We start from the raw sequence: 24,073 nt of genomic DNA on the forward strand, positions 1-24,073 counted from the left end.
GCTGAATCCCATATGGCCAACTGCACAGTTTGAGTCTCAGATCTGGCAGCTTGACAAACATGCTGGGTGCATGTGCATGTGTGCCCAAAATCTCATGGTAAAAATTGAGGAGAAGGGATTACAGTGTGCCCATTTCCCCCTAGTGGATATTTTCTCACTTTCACTTTTTCTCCCCCCCCCCCCCCCTCTCTGTGTGTGTGTGTGTCTCTCTGGTGAGTATACATGACCTACAGCATACTGAAAAAAAAAAAAGAAGTTCAAGCAACTCCTACAAACTCAGTAACAATAAAACAAAATAACTGGATCTTAAAATGGCATAGGGGATCCTAAAATGGTGGTGAGGTGATTAAGGCAACAAATCCCACATGGCTAACTACAGTACAAGTACTGGATCTGGAGGCCTGAAAAATCACGCTGGATATATGTGTCTGCAAGAGTGTCCAAAACCCCAAAAGAGAATGGAGGAGGAGGGATTGTGGCATGGTCACCTCCTAACCCTCTCCCCCTGTGGGTGATTTCTCACTTTCCCTCTCTCTCTGTCTCTCTCTGAAGAGTGCACATGCCCTATAGGAAAACAAAAGGAAAAGAAACAACTACTGACATGTGGATAAATATCAACCACCATCTGAAAATAAGCTAGACTCCAAAGACTACATCCTATATAATTCCACTTATTCAATATATGACATTCTGGGAAAGGCAGGACTATAGGGATATAAAGCACACTGGAGTTGCCAAGAGCTGGAGATGGGGTGTGGAAATGAGCTAAAGTTTAGGAGGGAATTTGGGAAGTGCTGAAACTGTTCTATTATCTTGTGATGATAGTACACTACTATATGCATTTGTCAAAAACCAGAAAACCATACACTATATGAAGGTTTTGTATGTAAATTACATTCCCAAAAACTCCATCTGTCATTTTGCATATTTTCAAATGTTACTGACAACTTTTTTTTTTTTAAAAAAAAAGAAGCATCTTTCTTTTATCTTTCTTTTTTTTTTTTTTTTGTAGAGGTTTTTGCTATAGGGCATGTGCGCTCACCAGAAAGACAGAGAAAGACAGAGAGACAGAAAGTGAGAAATCATCTCCCAGGGGTGATGGCCATGCTGCAATCCCTTCTCCTCCATTCTCCTCTCGAGATCTTGGGCATGCACTCACACGCGCCCAGCGTGAGTTTAAGCCACCGGGTCTGGGGCTTAAACCACAGTCGACTACATGGGAGTCCAGCAACATAGCCATTACCCTAACTGCTGATCCCGGCTCAATTTTTTTTTAAAGAATTATTTTTATTTAACTTTATTTATTTATTTTAATTTGACAAGAGAGGGACAGAGTGAGAGGTAAAGTTAGAAAGTAAGCCGCCAGGTCTGGGACTCAAACTATGGTCAGCCTTGTGGGAGTCCAGTGTCTTTAACCACCATGCCACCTACTGGCCCCAGCTCAATGGTTTTTGTACAGGAAAATAATTTTTTACTACTAATTCAGTTTCTTTAATAGTTTAGAATTCTGTTTAGTTTTTAAATTCTTCTTTGATGTTGCTGAAATCACCACCCAGGGGGTAAGGCCATGCTGCAGTCCCTTCTCCTCCATTCTCCTCTCGAGATCTTGAGCATGCACTCACACACGCCCAGTGTGAGTTCGGCGACATAGCCATTACGCTAACTGCTGGTCCCAGAAGCATCTTTATTTCTGCTTGCAATCTACCGAAAATATTTAACTTCCATGCTAGGTTCTCTCTCTCTCTTTTTGGTTTTTGCCATAGTGTGCGTGTGCTCATGCTGGTGAGTGAAAGAGAGGCGCGCGCGCGCGCGCACACACACACACACACACACACACACACACACACATGCTTGGCATGACTTTCAAGCAACCGGGTACAATTTCAAACCCTGGTTGACCACGTGGGAATCCACAGTCTTAACTACCACACCACCTGCTGACCCTGTAGGCTGGGTTCTTTGTAGGCTTTTTTTTTTTTTTTAAAAAAGACATAGTCCCTGCCAGAACAGAATGCTTAAAAGCTCACTAGGAAAACAAGTCTAAGATATTAAAATATAGTTTATATGTATATGATACAAATGCAACACAATTTTGGAAATATCTTAGTACTTAGTATTATTGCTATTAGTATAATCTCTAAATTTAAAGTGAGGATACTGAGACTTGCAGTGAACAACTACTTTGTCCATGATCCCTTAACAGTTGTCAGAGCTGAGATTCAAAGGTAAGCCTTTCTTCTGAAATCTGAGACCTGGATGGCAGTGATGGAGCAACACATGTTATAATGGCTGCTACATGTGTGATTTCAATGGACAGAAACTCCTCCTGACTACAACCTGTTCCACTCCTCCACACGAATCCTACACAGAAACACTCCAATGAGAACCATGTTTCTGTACAAGCGCTTCTCCAACTGAAGGTTCTCCTGTCCTTTTGGTAGATACCCAGGAGTGGAATTGTCATATGGTAGTTCTATCTGAAGGTCCTTGAGGAACCTCCATAATGTTCTTCACAGTGGCTGGACCAATTTACATTCCCACCAACAAGGTATGAGAGTTCCCCTTTCACCACATCCCTGCCAGCACTTTTCCAAAAATCCACAGATGAATGGATTGAAAAAGTGTGGCATATGTACTCCATGGAAACTAAATGATGTATAATGATTGAATGTATAAAGAACAATAATACTAAAAAAAAAATAATAGAATCATGTTTCTTAAGTTGCCCTCAACTGGGCCTCAGAATGCCAACTCCTGGGAAGCAAAACGGGGGCCTGTGAGGAACTCTTTACCACACTGTTAGTGTGCAGGGACCTACTTCTGACAGGTTCGGATTGTGAAGGTGAAGATGTGGACAGCGCAGAAGCCAAGCTGCCGCTGAAAAAGGTATATCAAGGAAGAGGAAAGGCGAGGAACTGAAGACACTCCTCTTCAATTACCACTCAGCCCTAGGTCGTAAAGGGACAGAGACTTGGCGCACGAAAAGTCACTTCCCTAGCCATTCCTAGCTCCTCGGGTAAAAGATCTCTGTGGACCTTGCCTGTGTCGCCCAATGGCAAGGACTAAACCTGAGACGTCCTCTATAGAGTGGCTCTCCGGTTGGGAGGAAAGGGGTGTGCGCGGTGCTCGCGGGCCGCCCCGGCGCACCCCGGGAAGGCGCTGGGCGCTCGGACAGCCGACAGGCGAGGCCGAACAGCGCAAAACCGCTCAGCGCAAGCCGCCGGGAGCCAGGAGGGCCAGGGATCTGACCCTGTGAAGGGGAAGCGCGGGGCATACGAACTCGGGATATCCTCTCCGGCTACACCCAAAGCGTCGCGGGAGTTAGTTGACAGGACGCTCTTGCTTTTACTGAGCACGCCACTGCTGCCCTCGCCCTCTTCTCACCTCTCCAGTTCTTGTACTCCGGGACATAGTAGTACTTGTTCCCGAGAGGATCAGTGCCCACATGCACCTTCGTTTCCTTTGATAGCGCTCCCCACAAGCCGCGGAATAAATTCTGAGACCAGCCCATGCCGAACGCCCAGCTCACCGCGGCCGGAGCCGCAGAAGCAGCGCCGCAGCAGGAGACACTCGCAAGCCGCTGGCCCCGCCCACTGTGCGGGAGGCCTGCCCGCCTCCTCGCGCCCCCAAGTAATGCTGTTCACCATTGGTCGGTTTGTACTACCGCGTGGCCAATAGGAGATTCTGCTATTGCAGCCCCGCCCCTAAGTCCTGTCATGGCAGCGTCCAGCGCTGGAGCCGGTGTGAGAGAACGCGATGCTCGGTTTTTTGTCCGCGCGACAAGCGGGTTTGGAGGACCCTCTTCGCCTCCGGAGAGTGGAGTCCACCAGGAGGTAAAAGAAATTTGTTTCATTTTTTAGTTATGCCAGTTAGAATCTGAACCCTGGGCTGCTAACTTTGCCCCACACTTGCCCATCTCATCACTTATTTTCCACCAATTACCACTCGTATTTACTTTCTCTTCTATTCTGTGACTTGTGAAAGGACATTTTTTTATATACGAGAGTGTTTCAAAAAGTTCAGGAATTGGAATTAAAGTATGAGTTTATTTGGGTGCAGAAAATTGAAATCTGTGTATAGTTTAATAATACGCATTTACCTTGAACTTTCTGAAGCACCCACATAATAATTAGCTTGTAGGCGAGTGGATGTGCACACAGGCTCAGGCGAAGACTCCATAAACCTAAAGGAAGATAGTTTTTAGTTTTACTTTATTCCTTTTCCTTCTTATTAACTTCCCAAAGGGATAATTCTTCTCGAAGAATCCACTCATTCATTTAGTCAATATATTCATTTAAAGTTCTTGCTCACTAAAGGCAAGGTATAGGACTGCAATTGAACGAAGTTCAGAGTGACTAGAGCAGAGAATTGGAGTAGATGACCACTGGCAAGAAATGAAGTTGGAGAAGTAGGAGACTAGGAAGAGCCTTGTGTGCTTGGTAAGAGATATGAAGACAAGAATGAGGAAATAGTTTTTTAATTTTGCTTTTTGCTTGGAGAATGGATTGAAGTCGAAAGCAAGAGTTGGAACTAAGTTAGATAACTGTTTCAACTGTAGTTGTCTAGGAGAGAACTGATGGAAGCCTGGACCAAACCAGTGGCAAATGGAATGAAGAGAATGAAGAGATATGAAAAATATCTAAAATATAAAATTAACCAGCCATGGAAATATATTGAATGAGTGAATGATGAAAAAGGAGGAGTCAAAAATGAGACCCAGATATGTGTCTTGTATAGAGGATGAATGTTGGTGACGTACTTTGAGATACGTTTTTCCAAAGGGGAAGCAAGTTTTAATTTTGCTCTTACTGATTTTGAAGAACTTGTGAAGCTATTCACTTTGAGAGGGGAGGATACAGTTGTATATATGAGTTTTATACTCAGGAGAAATGTAGATAACTTTAGTATAAGATGACTAGTAAAGTTATGAAGAGGAAATTAGATGACCTAGGCACTATTTGTAGAGTAGGAAACAGTTCAGTGGCAAAAATCTGATCAACATTTAAGATTATACTGAAGAGGGCCAGTAGGTGGCATGGATGTTAAGGCAGCCTGTAGGGTTTCAATCCCAGACCCTGTGGCTTGGAAAAAGAAGCTGGGCACATCCATGCCCAAAATTCTAAGAGGAGAATGGAGAATGTATTGCAGTTTGGCCATCCCCCTAGGAGGTGATTTCACGCTCTCTCTCACTCTCCCTCTCTTTCCCCCTCCCTTTCCTACCCTCTCCCTACCTCCCCCTACAAGTACACATGTCCTAGAGCAAACTTAAAAAGTAAAAATAAAAAAAAATTATAAGCATAAAAAAAGATTATACACAAGAAACTACAAATGAGCTGATAAGGATGAGGTTGTCATGGCTGCCAAGGGAAGCTAGTGTTTGAGGAGGGAACCATCAGACCTGTCAGATGCTGTCCTATAACACCCTGCTGTGCTTGAAATAGTTCTGTGTAACATTAGTCTGCATTATTTCCTTCATACAATTTATCACTACTGAAATTGTATTATTAGGTCATTAGGAAAGTCATGACACATTTTTGCATAGAAAAACATGTCATGGCTTGCCCAATAACCTAATATATATTTATTTTCTTACTGGTAGGTTGTTTTAACCCCTAAGAGAAAAGGAATCTGTGACTAGAAGAATATTTGGCATGTGATAGATGTTTTAATAAGTGTTAATGTGAATGGGATACATTCAATAAATAGGAATTAAAGTGTATGTTTTATTTAACTAATATTATTAATAACCTCAGGAAGAGCAGTATCAGAAGAATGTTTGGAATAAAAATAAGATTTTAGTGAGTAGAAAAATGATGGAGTAAAAAGGAAGTGGGGATTGCCAACATTAGTGACTTTTTCAAGAAAGTTATTATAAATTGATAGGGAGAAAAGCAAAGAGTACTTTGCTTATTGACGAACTGATGACTATGATCTTTTGTGATATCCCAAAAGTGAAATCAGTTGCTGTGTTAGTTATCAGTAGCTGAGTAACAAAGTACCCCAGAACTTAGCTTAAATCAACTGAAAGATTTATTATCTTACAGACCCAAGAAGTCAAGAATCTGTGTATGCCTTGGTTGGGTCCTTTCTCTGGCTCAGAGTCTCTCATAAGGCAGCAGTCAAGATATTGGCTGAGGCTGTAGTTGTCACAAAACCCCTCCGATTGGGGGAAGGTCTGCTTCTACGCCTACTCAAGGGTTGTAGACAGGATGTACTTTTTCACTGGCTTTCTATCTAGAGTGTCCACTCAATTTCTTGCCATGTGGGCCTCGTCATTGAGTCCCAGTATGACAACTGGCTTTGATCCAAGAAAGCACATAAGAGTGCAATAGAGAGCAAGCAAGGAAGAAGCCAAATCTTTTGTAACATAATCTGGGAATTGATATCTCATTACTTTTATATATTCTATTACATAGAAATTAGGTACTGGTCGAACTTACACTCATAAGGAGGAAATTACCCAAGTGTATGAATACCAGGAGATAGAGACCATTAGGAGTTATTTTCCAGGTTTCCTACCACAATTGAAAAACTTAAATAATAAATTGTTTTATTAGCTAGGGGTAAGCTTTCGGCTGTTTCCAACAAGTAGGTCTTTTTTAAAAAATCATATTTTGGTAAGTTTTAACCCTAACTTGGGTTGCATCTTCTGTGACCCTGTTCCCATTCCCAGTTCCTGCAGAGTTGGCAGTCAATGCAGTCATTCATGCTAATAGTGTAGAACGCACAGACCTATGTACAGATTTTTATTCTAGTGACTACAAGAACTTGAGCAAAATTTATATGTATCAAAAATTATCTCTGATAATGTGGCTTGTTTATGACAAGTAGTAATGCAATTCTTCCATTACAGTTAGCAAAGTATTGGAAAATGAGTAAATTTACTTGTTATCTTTAATTTCAGCAAAAACAGTTCTGCTTATTTGGAAAAAAGAAGCAGCATTATTTTTTTCTCCTTAATTAAGTATATATTTAGAAGTTTTAAGATATCAGTAGTAATTTAAATCATGTGAACCACTGAGTGTCTGAAAAGTTGGGTTTCTTAGTGTCTTAATTCCAAAATGTCTGGGCCTGAGTAAGCAACTAAGCACATCTCTCTGTCAAAATTCCATAATCTGAACCTCTCATTTCATTAGAAGAAAGAAAAGTTAAAAACAATGAATGATCTATCCAAATCACAAGATTAATCTATCTGTAAATAGATTTCAACTCCTTTGTAATATATGTTGATTTCCAAAGCATACTTAACATTTCTGGCTGAAAACATAGAGTCTAGCACATTTCTTCCCCTGGTTGTTTTGTGTGATTATTAAAAGTAAATATTTGCCACTAGCCCTATTAATCCCAGTTTTACTTATTATTATTTAATTTTAATATGAGCTGATGAAATATAAATACAAAAAGAAAGTTGGTGTTCTTGGAAACTAAGTGGACTGTTTATAGAATATTCAGTACAAATGAATTGCTTGAAGCAAAATGCTATTCAATGAAATATGACTATTATAAATATGAATACTACCATAAAAGATAAGGGAGGACAACTGCACAGTTCGAGCGAGATCCAGCAGCTAAAGAAACACACCATGTGCATGTGAATGGATACCCCAAATCCTGAAAGTAGAAATGGAGAAGGGATTGCACCATTCCCTATGGTGGATGCTTTCCTACACCCCTCACCCCCATCTCTCTCCAACAAATGAACATGCCCACTGGCAAATTTAAATATGAAAAGAAACATAGGCTGGGAGGGATGAAGAGATAAAACAAAAATAATAGTGGTTCTCAACTTCACTGTAATATTGGAATTACCTAGGATAATTGGAAAAAAATTTATGCCAAAGTTCCAACCCAAGAGATTCCGAAATAAGTTGTCCTAGGGCACTGGAATTTTTTAAATTTCCCCAGGTGATTTCAGCTGTGTAGCCAGAATTGAAAACCATTGCTTGAGAAAGAGTACACATTCAATTCTTTGCATATGCCCTATTTAAATTTTTGCATATCACTTAGATTCCATATATAATTGCTTTGCTTATGTCTTAGATTTTCACCTAACTGAAATATATTAATAAATAAATTTGTAAAACTTCTGAAAATCATAGGCTATGGGCATGATTTTTAAAAAGATGATATGACTGTCGCCCAGGCAACAACCACATCCCCTACTCCCAATTCCCCCTCATCTCCCCCCAATATCTCTCAAGAAAAGTAGGCCCCCGCTTGCCCACCGCCCAAGATCTGCAATCTGCGCGCCCATGAGGTCCAGTGCCCATTGAGACTTGGCAATCCGTGATGGAAGCAAAGGCGTCAACGTCGAAAGCTCCCCACGCTTGGTATTCTCATCCAGTATATGCAAGATACTGGCAACATTATCAGCAAGCGATGACTTGGATGCGAAGCCACCAGGTTGCCTACAGGAAGGCAGTGGAGTCCAATTTCTCTTTCCCATGTTACTTGGCTTTCAGAAAGTCTGGGCAACACACATATGACAGCAGCAGGATCCAGACATCCACAGTAGAAGACCAAGCTTTGTCCAAAGAAGAGGCAGAAAATGAGTGAGAGGAGGAGGAGTACGACCTGAGCAACATGGAAATCACGGAAGAGCTCCGCCAGTACTTTTCAGAAACCGAGAGCGGCAGCGGCAGCAGCAGCTGGAGGCAGTGTGCCTAGACTACCACGTGAATGCCGACCACCACCTGTACTGCAACCCCGGCTGGTCAGTCGAGCCCCCAGCTGAGAGGCCGGGCAAGCGGCGGGTGCAAGGCCGAGACACAGCGTTTGTACAGGGATAGCGCCACCAAGATCCTGGCGATGGAGGCTGCGGTGCAGCTGAGCTTCGACAAACACTGTGACAGAAAACAGCCCAAACACTGGCCCGTAATTCCCGTGAAGTTCTGAGCCCTCGCACAAGGGCCCTGACATGTTTCTGAAGGGGGTCCCCAATCTCACACCTTTCCTTTTGGTTACACACTCTTCTTTCCTTCTGTACTTTATACTGGGAGAGAAGCATGTTCACCAGCGTCTCAGCGGGGGTGGATGTCGTTTGCCAGCCACTTGGAAGTGAGAGGATGTATACTGTCGCTATCATGAGAGTTTCTCTTGGCACTGAATGATGATTTTGTATATATTACACTTTTTTAAATATTGCCAGTAGTGTTCAATTCATTAAAGTCCTTGCCTAGAAAATAAATAAATAAATAAATAGCAAGCTTACTGAATGCTTTTGGGTCATCAAGAAAATAATGACCTATTTTTGCATAGAAAAACAGAAAAATAACTTATGACTTTCATGACAACCTAATATTCCAAACAATTGGTAGATAAAAATTTAGGTAGTCATCTTTATGCATGTTAGTGAAAGTTAATAAAACTGACTTTGTTCTGTTATCTTTAAAAATGTTTTGTCAAAATACTAAAAATTCTCTTTTTTTGTAGAGGGCATGTGTGTTCACCAGAGAATGAGTTAAAAGCACCTCTTCCTCTGTGGGTCATGTCATGCTGCAGTCCTTTTTTCTCTATTTCTTCATCCTCTCAGCATTTGGGGCTCTTTTGAAAGATAGTCAGCCATGATCCAGTTCACTATGCACAGTGCTTAATTAATGTGCTAAGGGGCCAGCCCTAAACCACCAAAAGTCTTACTATTAAATTTACAGTTATAAATGTTCTAAATAATGAGAAAATAGTAAAAACGATTATTTATTTAGTACACTATAATATAAAGCATTAGAAACAGTGAGAACTAAAGTTAATCCTTTGTTTTTAAGAAACTTATCAGGACTAGATTGAGCAGAACTTGTCATCTCCATATTGTATTACTTATGAAATCACACTCATTCACATATATATATATATATATATATGTGTGTGTATATATATATATACACACACACACACACACACACACACACATATTTGCCCTTGCACATCCTCACTCAGACACACACCTGCACACTCAACACCATTTTCCCAGAAGCCCTAGCTATATTTTAACACCATTTATGTTCAATTTGAGTTTCACTTCCAGAATTACTTTTTGTTTTTTTGACACACTGTTTTGTTGATGAATTCCCTCATTTAGTTGTTTATTTCTGTAAAATTTCCTGTGGGTTTATCTCAGGGGCACAAAGATAAAACACCTCTGTATTTTACAGTCTGTTTGTACACTGAATAACAAATGCATAGTGACTGGTCACCTGCAGACTTTAAAAGAAATCATGTAAATTGGTCACTAATTATGATTCAGTGTTATTTTTGTAGTGATTTGTGAACTGAAAAGCTAGTAGCAAATTAAGTCATTTATAACATATGATGGTAAATGAATTTGAATCATGTTGATTGGGTGTCTGTTATTTAATTAAGCCATGGTTACTAAAATTCATGAATATCAGACGGCAGTAAGTGAAGATTGCCTATATATTTCATTAAAACAAAATGTTTAAGGTTTTGGTTTTTAAAAAAATATTTTCCTCATGAAGTGATGTTTTTGCTTAACTAAACAGCTATATGGTACCATCTTTTTCCGAAGATGTCCATTAATCTTCCTTGTCAACAGTTAAGGGCAAAAGCATGAAAAATGAAATTCATTGTTCACAATTAACACTATTTTCTTTACACTTTGCTAGAGAGCACATATGCTTGCTGGGGTGGGAGGTGAAGGTTGGAAGACAGAAAGAGAAAATGAGAAAATACTCCTCAAGGGGGGGACAGCCATGCTCCAATCTCTCCTCTCCCTTTCTCCTTTTGGGATTTTGGGCAGCCGCTTCCAATGTGAGCTACCATGGCTGGGCCCAAATATATTTTAAGGAAAAGAGTGGTCTATTGTATTTACCCAGATATTTACCTTTTTTGTTGTTCTCTCTTCATTCTCGATATCCCAAGTTTCTTATAATTTTTAAGATTGAAAGATCATTGAAGAATATTGTCTGAAAAATGCCATTGACCAGTTTTAGAGCAGATCTACTGACTTTGTGGTCTGAAAAGGAATCTCTAACCATTCAAATCATTGTTTCCCATACATTTTTTTTTTTTTTGAGAGATTTTCACTATAAGGCACGTGCGCTCACCAGACAGACATAGAGACAGAAAGCGAGAAATCACTCCCCAGCGGGGATGGTCACGCCACAATCCCTTCTCCTCCATTCTCCTCTCGGGATCTTGGGCACGCACGCACACGCGCCCGGTGTGAGTTTTAAGCCACCGGGTCTGGGACGCGAACCGCGGTCAACTACATGGGAGTCCAGCAACATAGCCATTACGCTAACTGCTGGTTCCCCCGGCGTGAGTTTTAAGCCACCGGGTTCGGGACGCGAACACGGTTGAGTACGTGGGAGTCCGGCAACATAGCCATTACACTAACTGCTGGTTCATTCCCATAAATTCTTTTTTTTTCCCCATAAATTCTTTATAGGCAATTTATCATTTTTCTCTGGTTGCTTTGAAGACTTTGTCCTTAGATTTTAGCAATTTAGTTATAATGTCTCTGGGTATGGATTTCTTTGGATTGATCCTACTTAGCATTTGTTCTTCTTTATTTTGTAGATCTGTATCTTCCCACCAAGTTAGAACGTGTTCAGCCATTTCTTTATTATTATTCTTATCCAGAAATGGTGGAACTCCCCTGAAATCCCAGGCTCCAGCCAATTTTGCAAGTAGGCCTTTCTAAAGGTAGCATTCTCAGGCCTACTATATTAACTCTTGTATACCTTTCCTCCCCCATCCTCCCTACCCCTGATTGCCTTTATCATATTACACTCATTTCCCTTCATCTTAACCTCTTCTAGTTACCAAACAATTCAGTTCTAAAGACATTGGGTTGGGAAGATGTTCCTCACTCAGGGGATTAGGTTGACCTAGAGTATGATTTCACAGCTTTTGCAGGTTAAAGAGGTATTCTTCATGTGGGCAATGGTCAGACTCAGGTGATTAAGGTTTTGAGGGGAGGCAGAAATCACAGCTGGAGAGCACATTGCTGAGGAAGGGCATGGCTGTGGTGGTGTGAGGTTGATTAAATAAAAATAAATAAATTAACATACTTGATAGGAACTATGTTTCTCATTGTTAGAAAAATGTACCTCAGGGAAAGTGATTACTTTTGCACATATTTGTATGATATTCTTTTACATGTAATTGGATTGTTGGAAAAGTCATGGTGCATTTTTGCAACAGATGGCACTACTTCATTTTTGGAAGTACTAGAGTCTTTTGCATCTATGTTATTGCTGTGTCATTGACAGCTGACAGTTCTAGGTTCATTAAAAAAAAATTGAGTGATTTGGTTGAGTTCTGGAGATTTTACAAGTTAAAGACGGAAGACGGTTTTACTTCGGTTAAGGGAAGAATGTGCATCAAGCTTGCAAAAAGTTGTGTAAGATTTATGGTGACAATGCTGTACAAGAATGTCAGTGCTTAGGACTAGCAGTTTGTTTAATGGCTATGTCACTGGACCTCCATGTAGTCAGCTGCAGTTTGAGTCCCTGACCTGGTGGTTTAAACTCACGCCAGGCGTGTGTGCGTATGTGCCCAAGATCCTGAGAGGAGAATGGAGAAGGGATTGTGGTGTGGCCATACCCCCTGGGGGGTGACTTCTCACTTTCTGTCTCTCTGTCTCTGTCTTTCTGGCGAGCACATGTGCCCTATAGCAAAAACCTCTCCAAGAAAAGAAAAAAAAAAGTACATTGTTTACAGCAATGTGGTTCGCAAACGGTCTTGGTCCTGACATGATGATTTGCCTCAAGTAACATGGAAAGCAGACATTCATCAGAGGAAGGTTAGGCTCTCAGTGTGTTGGGATTTAAAAGGTGTTGTGTATTTTGAGCTCCTACCAAAGAACCAAACAATTTAAATGTGCAGTGTCGGCAGTTGTACATTTTGAACAAATCTATCATCTGGAAACATCCAAAGCTTGTTGATTGTAAAGGAGTTGTGTCCCTTCACAACAATGCAAGACCACACACAAGTTTGATGACCTATCCAAAATTATTGGAGCTTGGATGGGATGTGTTACCATACCCACCATATTCACCGGACCTTGCACGACTTTCACTTGTTTCTTTGTTTTCAAAACTCCTTGCACGGTATAACATTCAATTGAGATGAAGCTATAAATCAGCACCTTGTTCAGTTTCTCACCAGATCCTTCTACGAGCAAGGAATTATGAAGCCCTCTGAAAGATGGCAAAAGGTTATTGAACAAAACTAGCAAAATATCATTCATTGATCTTTGTTCTTTATAAAAGTGACGTTTGAAAAACATAAATACATCATGACTTTTCCAACAACCCAATACAAAAATGCATATTATTGTTGTTCTACTCTGAAAAATAATCAAATAGAAAATATTTGAAGAACAACTTACAATTTTAATGGGAAAAACTATTTTTTGATGAAATACTAAAGCTCAGAAGTGGCGAGGACCAGCAGTTAGCATAATGGCTATGTCACTGGACTCCCACGTAGTTGACCGCGGTTCGCCTCCCAGACCTGGTGGCTTAAACTCACACTGGGCACATGTGCGTGTGTGCCCAAGATCCCGAGAGGAGAATGGAGGAGAAGGGATTGCAGCGTGGCCATCCCCCCCAGGGGGTGATTTCTCGCTTTCTGTCTCTCTGTCTGTCTGGCCTGGCGAGCGCATGCACCCTATAGCAAAAGCCTCTCAAAAAAAAAAAGTGACAGAACAGCATAGTGGTCTGGAGAAGGAATTTTGAAGTTCAAATGCACCTCAGCCAATTACTACCTCTGTAACCTGGGCAAATGCAAGGACTTATGTCTTAATTTTATGATCAGGAAATATATTTAATAATATAACCACCACCTAAGAGTATCTCATTATACTTATTATTGCCTCCTGTTACATTGTCACCGACTAGTAGGCTCTTAATACTAGCTATTATTTTTCTTTTGTTTTATTTTTTAATTTGCTATAGGGTAGAGAGAAGGGCAAAGTGAGAAAGCACTCCCCATGGGGGATGATCACGGTATAACCCCTTCTCCTTCATTTCTCTTTTTGGAATTTTGGGCACACAGGCACGTGTACCCAGTGTGTTTTTTCAAGCTGTTTAGTCTGGGATTCTAACCACACAATTGGCTATGTGTGATCCTGCTGCCTTAACCACCATGCCACTGGCTGGCCCACCCAGCTGTTATTGATCAAGATCAAAAAATTCCTACTTGTGGGAACCAGCAGTTAGCCTAATGGCTATGTCGCTAGACTCCCACGTAGTTGACCACGGTTCGTGTCCCGGACCCGGTGGCTTAAAACTCATGCCGGGCGCGTGTGTATGCATGCCCAAGATCCCGAGAGGAGAATGGAGGAGAAGGGATTGCGGCGTGACCATCCCCCCTGGGGGGTGATTTCTCGCTTTCTGTCTCTATGTCTCTCTCTGTCTGTCTGGCGAGCGCACGCGCCCTACAGTGAAAATCTATCTCAAAATAAAAAAAAAATTCCTACTTGTTAGACTGGATATTTGAACCTAAACTATCTTTCAGAAGACAAAGCTGTGTTCCAGAAAATATTTGACTTAAATATTTTCAAATCAAAGACTTGATGTTGCTAAGATGATTTCTTAAAAGAATTATTTATTTAATTGTCTTTCTTTATTATTATTATTGTTTGACCAGAGAGAAAGAGAGTGAGAGTAAGAAAATGAGCCACCAGGTCCAAGACTCGAACCATGATCGACCATGTGGGAGTCCAGTGCCCAACCACCCTACTTGCCAGTCCCTGATTTCTGAAATATGTATAATTATTTTTAAAGCTACTGTAAGTGTGTGAAAGTATCAGTATGTACCTTGTCTAGTACTGTACATTATCATATAAAAAAACTATAATAATTTAATGGGCCAAAAAATTAGCATTATTTTGATCAATAATGAATTTAGAAGTAATTCTGGTCAGATTAACTTAAATGCTAATAATATCCAACAGATTAAGATACATTCTACTAGTTAATGTTCACTTGTCACTCACAATGTGCTAGGCATTATAATGAGTACTTTTTATGTACTAGTCATTTAATCTTAATAATACCTTACAAAGATAATGATGATTTACAGCTACAGAATATCAGAAATTTTATTTGCCTTAGTTTGTAAGAGTACTTGTTAATCATGTGTATTGATAAATATTTAATCAACTGTACTTAAATATTATTAGTGGTTGAATTGAACATACTAATTTTGTATTTCCACCTAAGTATAAGAAAACACTTGAGGGAATTTTTTTAAAGTCTTGTAATTTAAGCTTTTGTACACTAGATGTCTCAGTTAGGTTTAAGTTATCAGAATGTAACTTTCTATTCATGAAAAATTGCTTTCAGTCTCTAATTATATTTTTTAAGTTAATACAATGAACTCTAAATAAAGTTGAAGATAATGCTTCAGTTAAAAATTTTTGCTGTGGGGCCGGCAGGTGGAGTGGTGATTAAGGTGCTGGACTTCCACATGGATGACCATTGTTGGAGTCATAGACCTAGTGGCTTGCTTTCTCACTTTATCTTTCTCCCTCTTTCTGTCTCTCTTCTGTCAAATTAAATAACAATAATAAATGAAATAATTATTTTTAAAAGAAATTTTAAAAGCTGTTGGTTGTAATTGTTAGTACTATTGATATTTAAAATGTTTACAAAATCTTTAAGATTTAAGCATTATCTGTGATTTTTGTACTGTATGTAATCTTGGTGAAAAGAAATTTGTTTATGTTAAATTTCTTTCTTACTGTTAAGTTTTATCTTTCTTTTTCTGCACTTGTTAATTTTTATGTTTTTATTTTTTTAAAGGATTTTAGCACTGGAGTTAAACAAAGACAGAGATGTTGAAAGGATCCACAGCTGTGGAGTTAACACCCTTGACATTGAACCCGTTGAAGGGAGATAGTAAGTTTATTATACCTACTAATCATTTTTCTAAATAAGATGCAGTAAAACCTTACTTTATAGATTATGTGGAAATTTCATAAAAAATAGTAAAAATTCTATATTATAGCATTTTAAATCTGGTATTATTAATTTCAAATATATATAGAACATGAAACTTACAAAATATTGCCAGATAAACATTTACAAATTATTAATAACTTAATATAATTATATTTATTGTTGAATCAATAAAACACTGAACTTTTTTTAGATGCAGAGGGCTTGTAAGTGCTGGGGTATATCTTAAGGTGCCATTATTTTAATTTTATTTTTTCTTACAGATGGCATATACACTTGTAGAATAGAGACAGAGGGAAGGAGGGAGAAAGAGTGATAAAGCACTCCTTATGGTGCATGGTATGATACAATCCCTTCTCCTTCATTCTTCCTCCTGTCTGGATTTTCTGTACACATGCACATGAGCCTGGTATGTTTCTCAAGATGCTGGGTCCGGTACTCAAACCAGATGGTTGACTATGTAGGATCTAGCCACTTTAACTACCATGCCACAAACTCGCCCTTAGGTGCTATTTTAAAACATATTTGCTACTTTGACGGAGGCTTAAGGAATCTAATGAAAAAATAAAAATCAAAATTAAAAATATGTTTTGAAGAATTAAATTTAAAGCAGATCATAATTATATTTGAGTTCTTCCTCAGCATAATACCTGATATATATCATAAAGCTTTGAGACTTTAAGCAATCTACCTAACTTTTCTAATTCTCCATTACCTTTGCTATACAGTGGGAACAATAATACCTACTTAACAAGTTTGTTGTGAGAATTAATTGAGATAATATGCATAATATTTTAGCATTTTAGCATAATACCTGATATCATAAATTATTGCTGTCACTATTGCTGCTACTAATCAAAAAGCATTATCACATATACTTCAATTTATTCTCTACACAGTGGCCCAAGTACTTTGCAAATCTGGACATAGCATTTCCTTTATTACAACTCACTATTACTCTTAAAAGAAGGTTCAAAACCTTTCATATGGGGACCAGCAGTTAGTATAATGGCTATGTCGCTGGACTCCCACATAGTTGACCGCAGTTTGCATCCCGGACCTGTTGACTTAAAAACTGATGCCGGGTGCGTGTGCGTGAGTGCCCAAGATCCTGAGAGGAGAACAGAGGAGAAGGGATTGCCGCGTGGCCATCCCCCCCTGGGGGGTGATTTCTCACTTTCTGTTTCTCTATCTGTCTCTTATTTGTCTGGCCAGTGCACGAGCCCTATAGTAAAAACCTCTAAAAAAACAAAACAAAAAAAACTTTCATATGTTCTATAATTAGATCATGCGTAAAAGAAATTAACAAAGGTCAGCTGGTGGTAGTGGTTAAGGCAGATGAATCCCACATGGCTGACTGCATGGTTTGGAGTCCCAAACCCAGTGGTCTGAAAAATACACTGGGCACATGTAAGTACATACTCAAAAATCCCAAAAAGAAAGGCAGAGAAGGGATTGCTGCATGACCATTCCCCATAGGGGATGCTTTATCACTTTCTCTCTGCCTTTCCTACAAGCTCAAATGCCACCCCCGCAGCAAACTTTATGTTTAGCATTTGCCTGAGAATTTTAATTTTATGATGAAATTATTATTATTAATTGCATTAATATAATTCAAAATTAGGGGGCCAGAAAGTAGTGTAGAGATTATTTGAACATTCCTAGTACAAAATAATGTTAAATGTTAGAGAGTGTGGATATGCTAATTACCCTGAAATTGTTCGCACATTATATTCACATACTGAAAAAAATCACTGTACCTAGTGTATAATTATTATGTCAGTTAGAATTTTTTTAAAAATTAGAAAAGATAATAGTCGTTTTACATTAATGATGTAGTTACGTGGTAAACAAACAAAAGATTATATTTCACAAAGTTGAACTATGAAGCAGAAATGTTTTTGGAATTAGTTGTGGTACATGTATAACTCACAATTGTATTCCAAATATTTTATCAATCAAAATTAAAGTTGCCATTGTTAAAATTTACAGGTGTTCTTTATATACAATTAGAGTAACTGAACTACCAAATTTTTTTTTTTGGAGAGGTTTTCGCTATAGGGCGCGTGCGCTAGCCAGACAGACAGACAGAGAGAGACATAGAGACAGAAAGCGAGAAATCACCCCCCCAGAGGGGATGGTCACGCCGCAATCCCTTCTCCTCCATTCTCCTCTCAGGATCTTGGGCATGCACGCACACGCGCCCGGCGTGAGTTTTAACCCGCCCAGTTCGGGACGCGAACCATGGTCAACTACCTGGGAGTCCAGCGACATAGCCATTACGCTAACTGCTGGTTCCCAACTACCAAATTTTTGTGATAAGGTTAATGTTGAATTTTTTTAATTGGTAGAAAGTGCAGTTACTCACCAGAGACAAGCAAAGAAACAGAAAGGGAGAAAGCACTCCCCAATGGGGCATGGTCACACTGCAATTATTTTTCCTCCATTTCTCCATCTTGGTAGGTTTTAGGGTACCCATGCACTCACATCCAGTGTGTTTTTCAAGACACTAGGCCAAGGTTCAAACCATAATAGGCCATATGAGATCTCGCTCCCTTAACCATTAGGCTATATGGCCAGCCTAAATATTTTTTAAAAACCTCAGCATGGCATTATTTACTGTCTTTCTTTGTTGCCCATTATCAACCAGATTTTAGAATTGTTTGAGCCTTTGAAAGACTACTTTTAGATTAACTTTACCGGTCTACAAATTGATACGGAATTTTTCTCAAAACGAGTCTAAATCAGTACATGCTGCTAGTTCATGAACTATTTGGGACTGGTTCACAAGATAAAGAGCTTGTACAGAATGTAAATCTATTATATCACTAAGCACACAATTTGAAGAAGCTAAGAGGGCCACCCCATGGCCCAGTGGTTAAGGCAACTGGATCACACATGACTGACTGCATGTTTCGAGTCCCAGACCTGGCAGCTTGAGAAACACTCCAGGCACATGTGCATGTGTGCCCAAAATCCTGAAAGGAGGGAGAGATGGAGAAGAGGTTGTAGCATGATCATGCCCCAGAGGTGCTTTCTTACTTTTCTTCTCTGTCTCTGTCTCTCTCTGGCAAGCACATGTATTCCCAGGTTAAAAAAAGAAAATTTATAGAGAGATATTTTGCTATAGGGTGTGTGTCCTCAGTGGAGAGACAGAGAAGGACAGAGAGACAGAGAGAAAGCACCCTCTGGGGGGGATGGCCATGCCACAGTCCTTTCTCCTTCATTCTCTTTTGGATTTTTTGAGCACATGAACACACATGCACCTGATTAAGTTTTAAAATGCTGGGTCCAGGACTCAAACTACAGTCAACTGTGTGGGAGTCCAGCAATGTAACCATTATGCCATCTGCTGGTCCCCCACTGCAAAATTTTCAAAATAAAAAAAAATTGGTAATATCTTACTTACTTTCTTTATTTATTTATTTTGCTAGAGGGCATACACACTCACCAAAAGATTTGGGGAGGGAAGGAATCTCTCAATGCAGTCCTCCATTTCTGCATCCTGTTGGGATTTTGGGCATGCAGGCAATGTACCCAGCATGCTTTTCAAACCTCTGAGGCTGGAATTGGAGCCATGTAGTCAGCCATGTGGGATCTGGCTCTCTTAACCGCCAGCCATGGGGCTGGCATATATTTTACTTTATTTATTTATTTTTTCCCTTTGGAGAGGTTTTTGCTATCTGGTGTATGCCCTCACCAGAAAGACAGAGAGAGACAGAAATCAAAAAATCACCACCCAGGAGGGATGGCCACGCTACAGTCCCTTCTCATCCATTCTCCTCTCAGGATCTTGGGCATGCACGCACACACACCTGGCATGAATTTAAGCCCCTGGGTCTGGTACTCGAACCACGGTCGACTACATGGGAGTTCAGCCACATAGTCATTACGCCAACCGCTGGTTCCATATATTTTACTTTTTTAAGTAAGAAATATTCTCTTCCCATCTTTTTTCTACCATCCTTTCTTTTTGGAATCATGAAGGTAAACTTTAAATGATCACAGATTGAATTTTTACTTTCATTCTTCTACAAATATTGTTAAGAGGTTTTAGTTCTTGAATTCTGTGTTAATGAAGATGATCTTTTTATGTATTGTCTTAATACTTATGGGTATTTACTAGTCAATTTGAGAAATTTGCTATCATTATAAACAAATGGACTATATAAAATGATAAATTAATGTGAACTTTTTATTATCAGCATGTTATCAGGTGGCTCAGATGGTGTCATTGTGCTTTATGACCTTGAGAACTCCAGTAGACAACCTTTCTACACATGTAAAGCAGTGTGTTCTGTTGGCAGGTGTGTATTAAAAATGTATTTAATGAATTTATAAACAGATCAATATTTTTTGCATAAAATGCAAAATGTGAAAATAGTCATATGAATGGTTCACACAAATTGTTCAAATGACATATTTACATGATTATCACTTGATATATCATAAACATAATTGAAATTTGGGTACAGATTTTTTTTAAAGCATTATTTATTTAATTTCATTTGTTGTTATTATTTCTTAATTTGACCAGACAGAAACAGAGAGAGGAGGAAAGGGAAAGCGAGAAAGCAAGCTGCCAGGTCTGGCACTCAAATTATGGTCAGCCATGTGGGAATCCAGTAACTAATTACAATTTTTAGTATTAATTAGTATAAGATTTACTTATGAGTCTTTCAGCTAATTATAAAAAAGAAATATTTTTCAACTGATAATAATTGGGAATAAAGATTGAGCTAGATATACTAAATGTACTATCATTTCCAACACACTCACACACATGTAACTCTTATCTCTACTTACTCAAAGATTGCTAACTTCAAAGTGTACCTCAGTTTGTCTTGGTTTCTCTGACTATTCTTTATCAGCTTACCAGCCTTGTGAGAAATGGACATTTTCTCAGTTTCTCTCTCTCTCCGATAAGCACTGGTGCTCTATAGCAAAAAGGAAACACAAGTGAATAAAAAGCATTTGGAAACTCTAAAACCATGGTTAAATGGGAAGCAATATAGTTATAGGAAAAATTAGCACAAAACAAGGTATCTCTTCAAATACTCTGAAACTTGCTTTTTAAGAAGTTTAGATAATTTTTACTCTCCCCACATTCATCAAAAAAAAACCCCTAAATTCTAATATGTTAGACAATTAATTTGATTCATTTTTTAATCTTACCCTAGCTAACATTTTTGTTAATAGCTATTATTTATTTATTTATAGTTTTGCTATAGAGAGTGTGCACTTGCTGGGAGTAGGTGGGAAGTGAGAAATCACCCCTACACCCCAGGGAGGATGGCCATACTGCAATCCCTTATCTTCCATTTTCCTCTCAGGATTAGAGCACATACACACAACTGGTATGTTTTTTCAAGCCTCCAAGTCCAGGAGTTGAACTGCACAGTTGGCCATGTGGGACCCAGCTGCCTTAACCACTACAGCACTGACTAGCCCTTCCTAACTAACATTCTAAATAAAGCTTAATTTGTTATATACCAAAATAATATTTTCATATATCCCATATGCCCTATAATGTTATTTCATGAAGAATTATAATCTACCTTGTTCATGTGTAAGGTTAGTTAATGCTTAGTGTGTCATTCTGTACTATCACTTTATTCTTAGATTCATACTGTCTTTAAAAGTATGACTCTAGGGACCAGCAGATGGTGTAATGGATATGTTACTGGACTTCCATGTAATCGACCACAGTTTGAGTCCTGGACCCGCCAACTTAAAACTCATGCTGGTTGTATATGTATGCATGCCCAAAATCCCCAAAGGAGAATGTAGAAGGGATTGCTGCGGAGTGGCCATCTCCCCAGGGGGTGATTTCTCACTTTCTTTCTCTTGCTGACTCTATGACAAAAGTAAACAAACAAACAAACAAAACTCTCTTAAAAAAAAAAAACTATGACTCTTGAGACCAGCAGATGGTATGATGGTTACGTCATTGAAGTCCCATGTAGTTGATTGCAATTCGAGTCCCAGACTTGGTGGCTTAAAACTCAGGCCAGGCACGTATGTATGCATGCCCAAAACCCAGGAGGAGAGTGGAGAAGAAGGGACTGTGGCATGGCCATCCCCCCTGGGGCATGATTTCTCACTTTCTGTCTCTCTGTCTCTGTCTCTCTGATGAGCACTCACACTCTATAGCAAAAATCTCTCTTAAAAAAAAAAATAGCATGACTCTGGGGCTGACCCCCTGGCCTAGTTTTTAAGAGAGCAGCCCCTGTGGCTTGAAAACCATACTAGGCCAGGTGTGCATGCTTGTGCCAAATGACAGCAGAATGGAGAACTGGAGAATAAGGGATTGTGGTGTGACGACACTCCATTGGGAAAGTGCTTTCTCCCTCTCCCTCTCTCTCTCTGTCTCTCTCTCTAGCAAGCACATATGCACTCTGGGAATTTAAAAAAAAAAATAAATATATATATATATATATGGCTCTAGAGCTGGCCTCATTGCCTAGAGGTTAAATGGCAAAATCCCACATGGCCAAATGGTTCAAGTCCCAGCCCTGATGGCTTGAAAAATATGTTGGGCGTTTGTGCATTCATACTCCACATTCTGGCAGAGTAGAGTAATGGAGGAGAAGGGATTGTGGCTTTCCTGTTTATCTCCAGCAGCATATGTACCCTTAGGCAATAAGAAAAGGTATAACTCTGAATTTGAAAATGGGTATATATGAATTAAAATAGCATTTTTACATTTGAAAAGTTTATACTCTGGTATTTAAAAATAATTTCAATTAAGACTGTTCTTAAATTAATGTGGCTTAGATTATTTTCTGGTATTTGTTGTTGGTGTACTTAATGTATTTGGCTTTGAATACTAAAAAGATTCCTCTACTAAAATTCTTATTAAATGTGAATGAAAATAATAGACTACACATAAGAAACAAATATAATATTTCATTCTTTTTTAAAAGATAAAATTAAAATTTGTTTTTAAAACTAGTATCACTAGAAAAAATTTCTGTAGAAGTCAAAATTCTTAGGAGAATGTTCCCAAAACAAAGTTCTGACAGATAGTTGAGATGGGTATACTAATTACACTGAACTTAACATTATACATTGCATTTATGTACTGAACAATCCCATTGTACCTCCACAAATATATATAATTATTATATGTTAAGAATATTAAATTTTAAAAAGAATAATAAGATTTTTGAAAATAAAAGTTGATTCTGCTTATCTTAAATTTATTGGAAAGCTACTTAGAATCTCACATAACTGTCAAGAAGATGGGAAAAATCACTTAAAAATTGAGCAAAAATCAAGACAAGCTAGCATAGAACATAGTCAAGGTCATACCACTGGAACAATTTAGCTTTTCTGCTACATATCATCAACACAGATTCTTAACTACACAGATATGAATAATGGCTGACTTTCCCTGGGATCTGCATTACTAAGGATTAATGAGGCCCAGGACACATATTTTTGCTCTTGGGGCAAGGTAGAGAAAAAGAGAATGTCCAGAGTCGCTTGCTTTGTATAACAAGAGGCAAGGCCTTGCTTTTCAATAAAACAAAGGGGATTCCCTCGTAATTGGAGGAATACGAATGCTCAGCAGCCAATTAAAAGGGCATACATGTACTACAGCCCACTATTTAGCTGTCCAACACCAGTATAAACCTTTCATCTCATGTTACCCTTTTTCAAGAAAAGGTCCAACCGGGGACCAACAGTTAGCGTCATGGCTATGTTTCTGGACTCCCACGTAGTTGACCGCGGTTCGAGTCCCGGACCCGGTGGCTTAAAACTCACGCCGGGCACGTGTGCGTGCATGCCCAAGATCCCGAGAGGAGAATGGAGGAGAAGGGATTGCGGCGTGACCATCCCCCCTGGGGGTGATTTCTCACTTTCTCTCTCTCTGTCTCTCTCTGTCTGTCTGGCGAGCGCACGCGCCCTATAGCAAAAACCTCTCCAAAAAAAAAAAAAAGGTCCAACTGACTTAGGTCCAACTGATTTACTCTACATAAAACCAAACAGGTGATTATTTTTTTCCCCACAGGGTGTTGATCCTGTCTGTTTAATTTCCACAGCCAGGTCCAGTTCAAGAGTTCAAAGTAAGATTCATTTTTCCACCAATTTTACATGTTCCTATATCAATATTATGCAACCTGTGGTCTCAGTTATATAAT

The 24,073-nt window shown here is 39.2% G+C and overlaps 2 protein-coding genes and 1 pseudogene across 2 annotated transcripts in view; 2 read left to right on the forward strand and 1 right to left on the reverse strand.

Annotated features, from left to right (window-relative positions):
- NDUFAF2 (NADH:ubiquinone oxidoreductase complex assembly factor 2) overlaps window positions 1-3,583 on the reverse strand; it is a 186,895-nt gene extending 183,312 nt beyond the window's left edge. Inside the window, exon 1 of the mRNA XM_006148331.3 lies at window positions 3,385-3,583. Coding sequence (XP_006148393.1) covers window positions 3,385-3,511 — 127 coding nt within the window. The 5' untranslated portion in view covers window positions 3,512-3,583. The remainder of the gene's footprint in view (window positions 1-3,384) is intronic.
- Window positions 3,584-3,704: 121 nt separating this feature from the next.
- Window positions 3,705-24,073, forward strand: part of LOC102488789 (DNA excision repair protein ERCC-8) — a gene marked incomplete at its 3' end in the record, with an annotated part of 39,903 nt that continues 19,534 nt past the window's right edge. Inside the window, 3 exon segments of the mRNA XM_014587748.2 lie at window positions 3,705-3,833; window positions 15,771-15,866; window positions 20,132-20,233. Coding sequence (XP_014443234.1) covers window positions 3,757-3,833; window positions 15,771-15,866; window positions 20,132-20,233 — 275 coding nt within the window.
- Window positions 8,253-8,940, forward strand: LOC106734846 (gem-associated protein 8 pseudogene; annotated as a pseudogene).

The sequence above is a fragment of the Tupaia chinensis genome, unplaced genomic scaffold (genome assembly GCF_000334495.1).
Source record: "Tupaia chinensis unplaced genomic scaffold, TupChi_1.0 Scaffold000232_1, whole genome shotgun sequence".
Classification (NCBI taxonomy): Eukaryota; Metazoa; Chordata; class Mammalia; order Scandentia; family Tupaiidae; genus Tupaia; species Tupaia belangeri.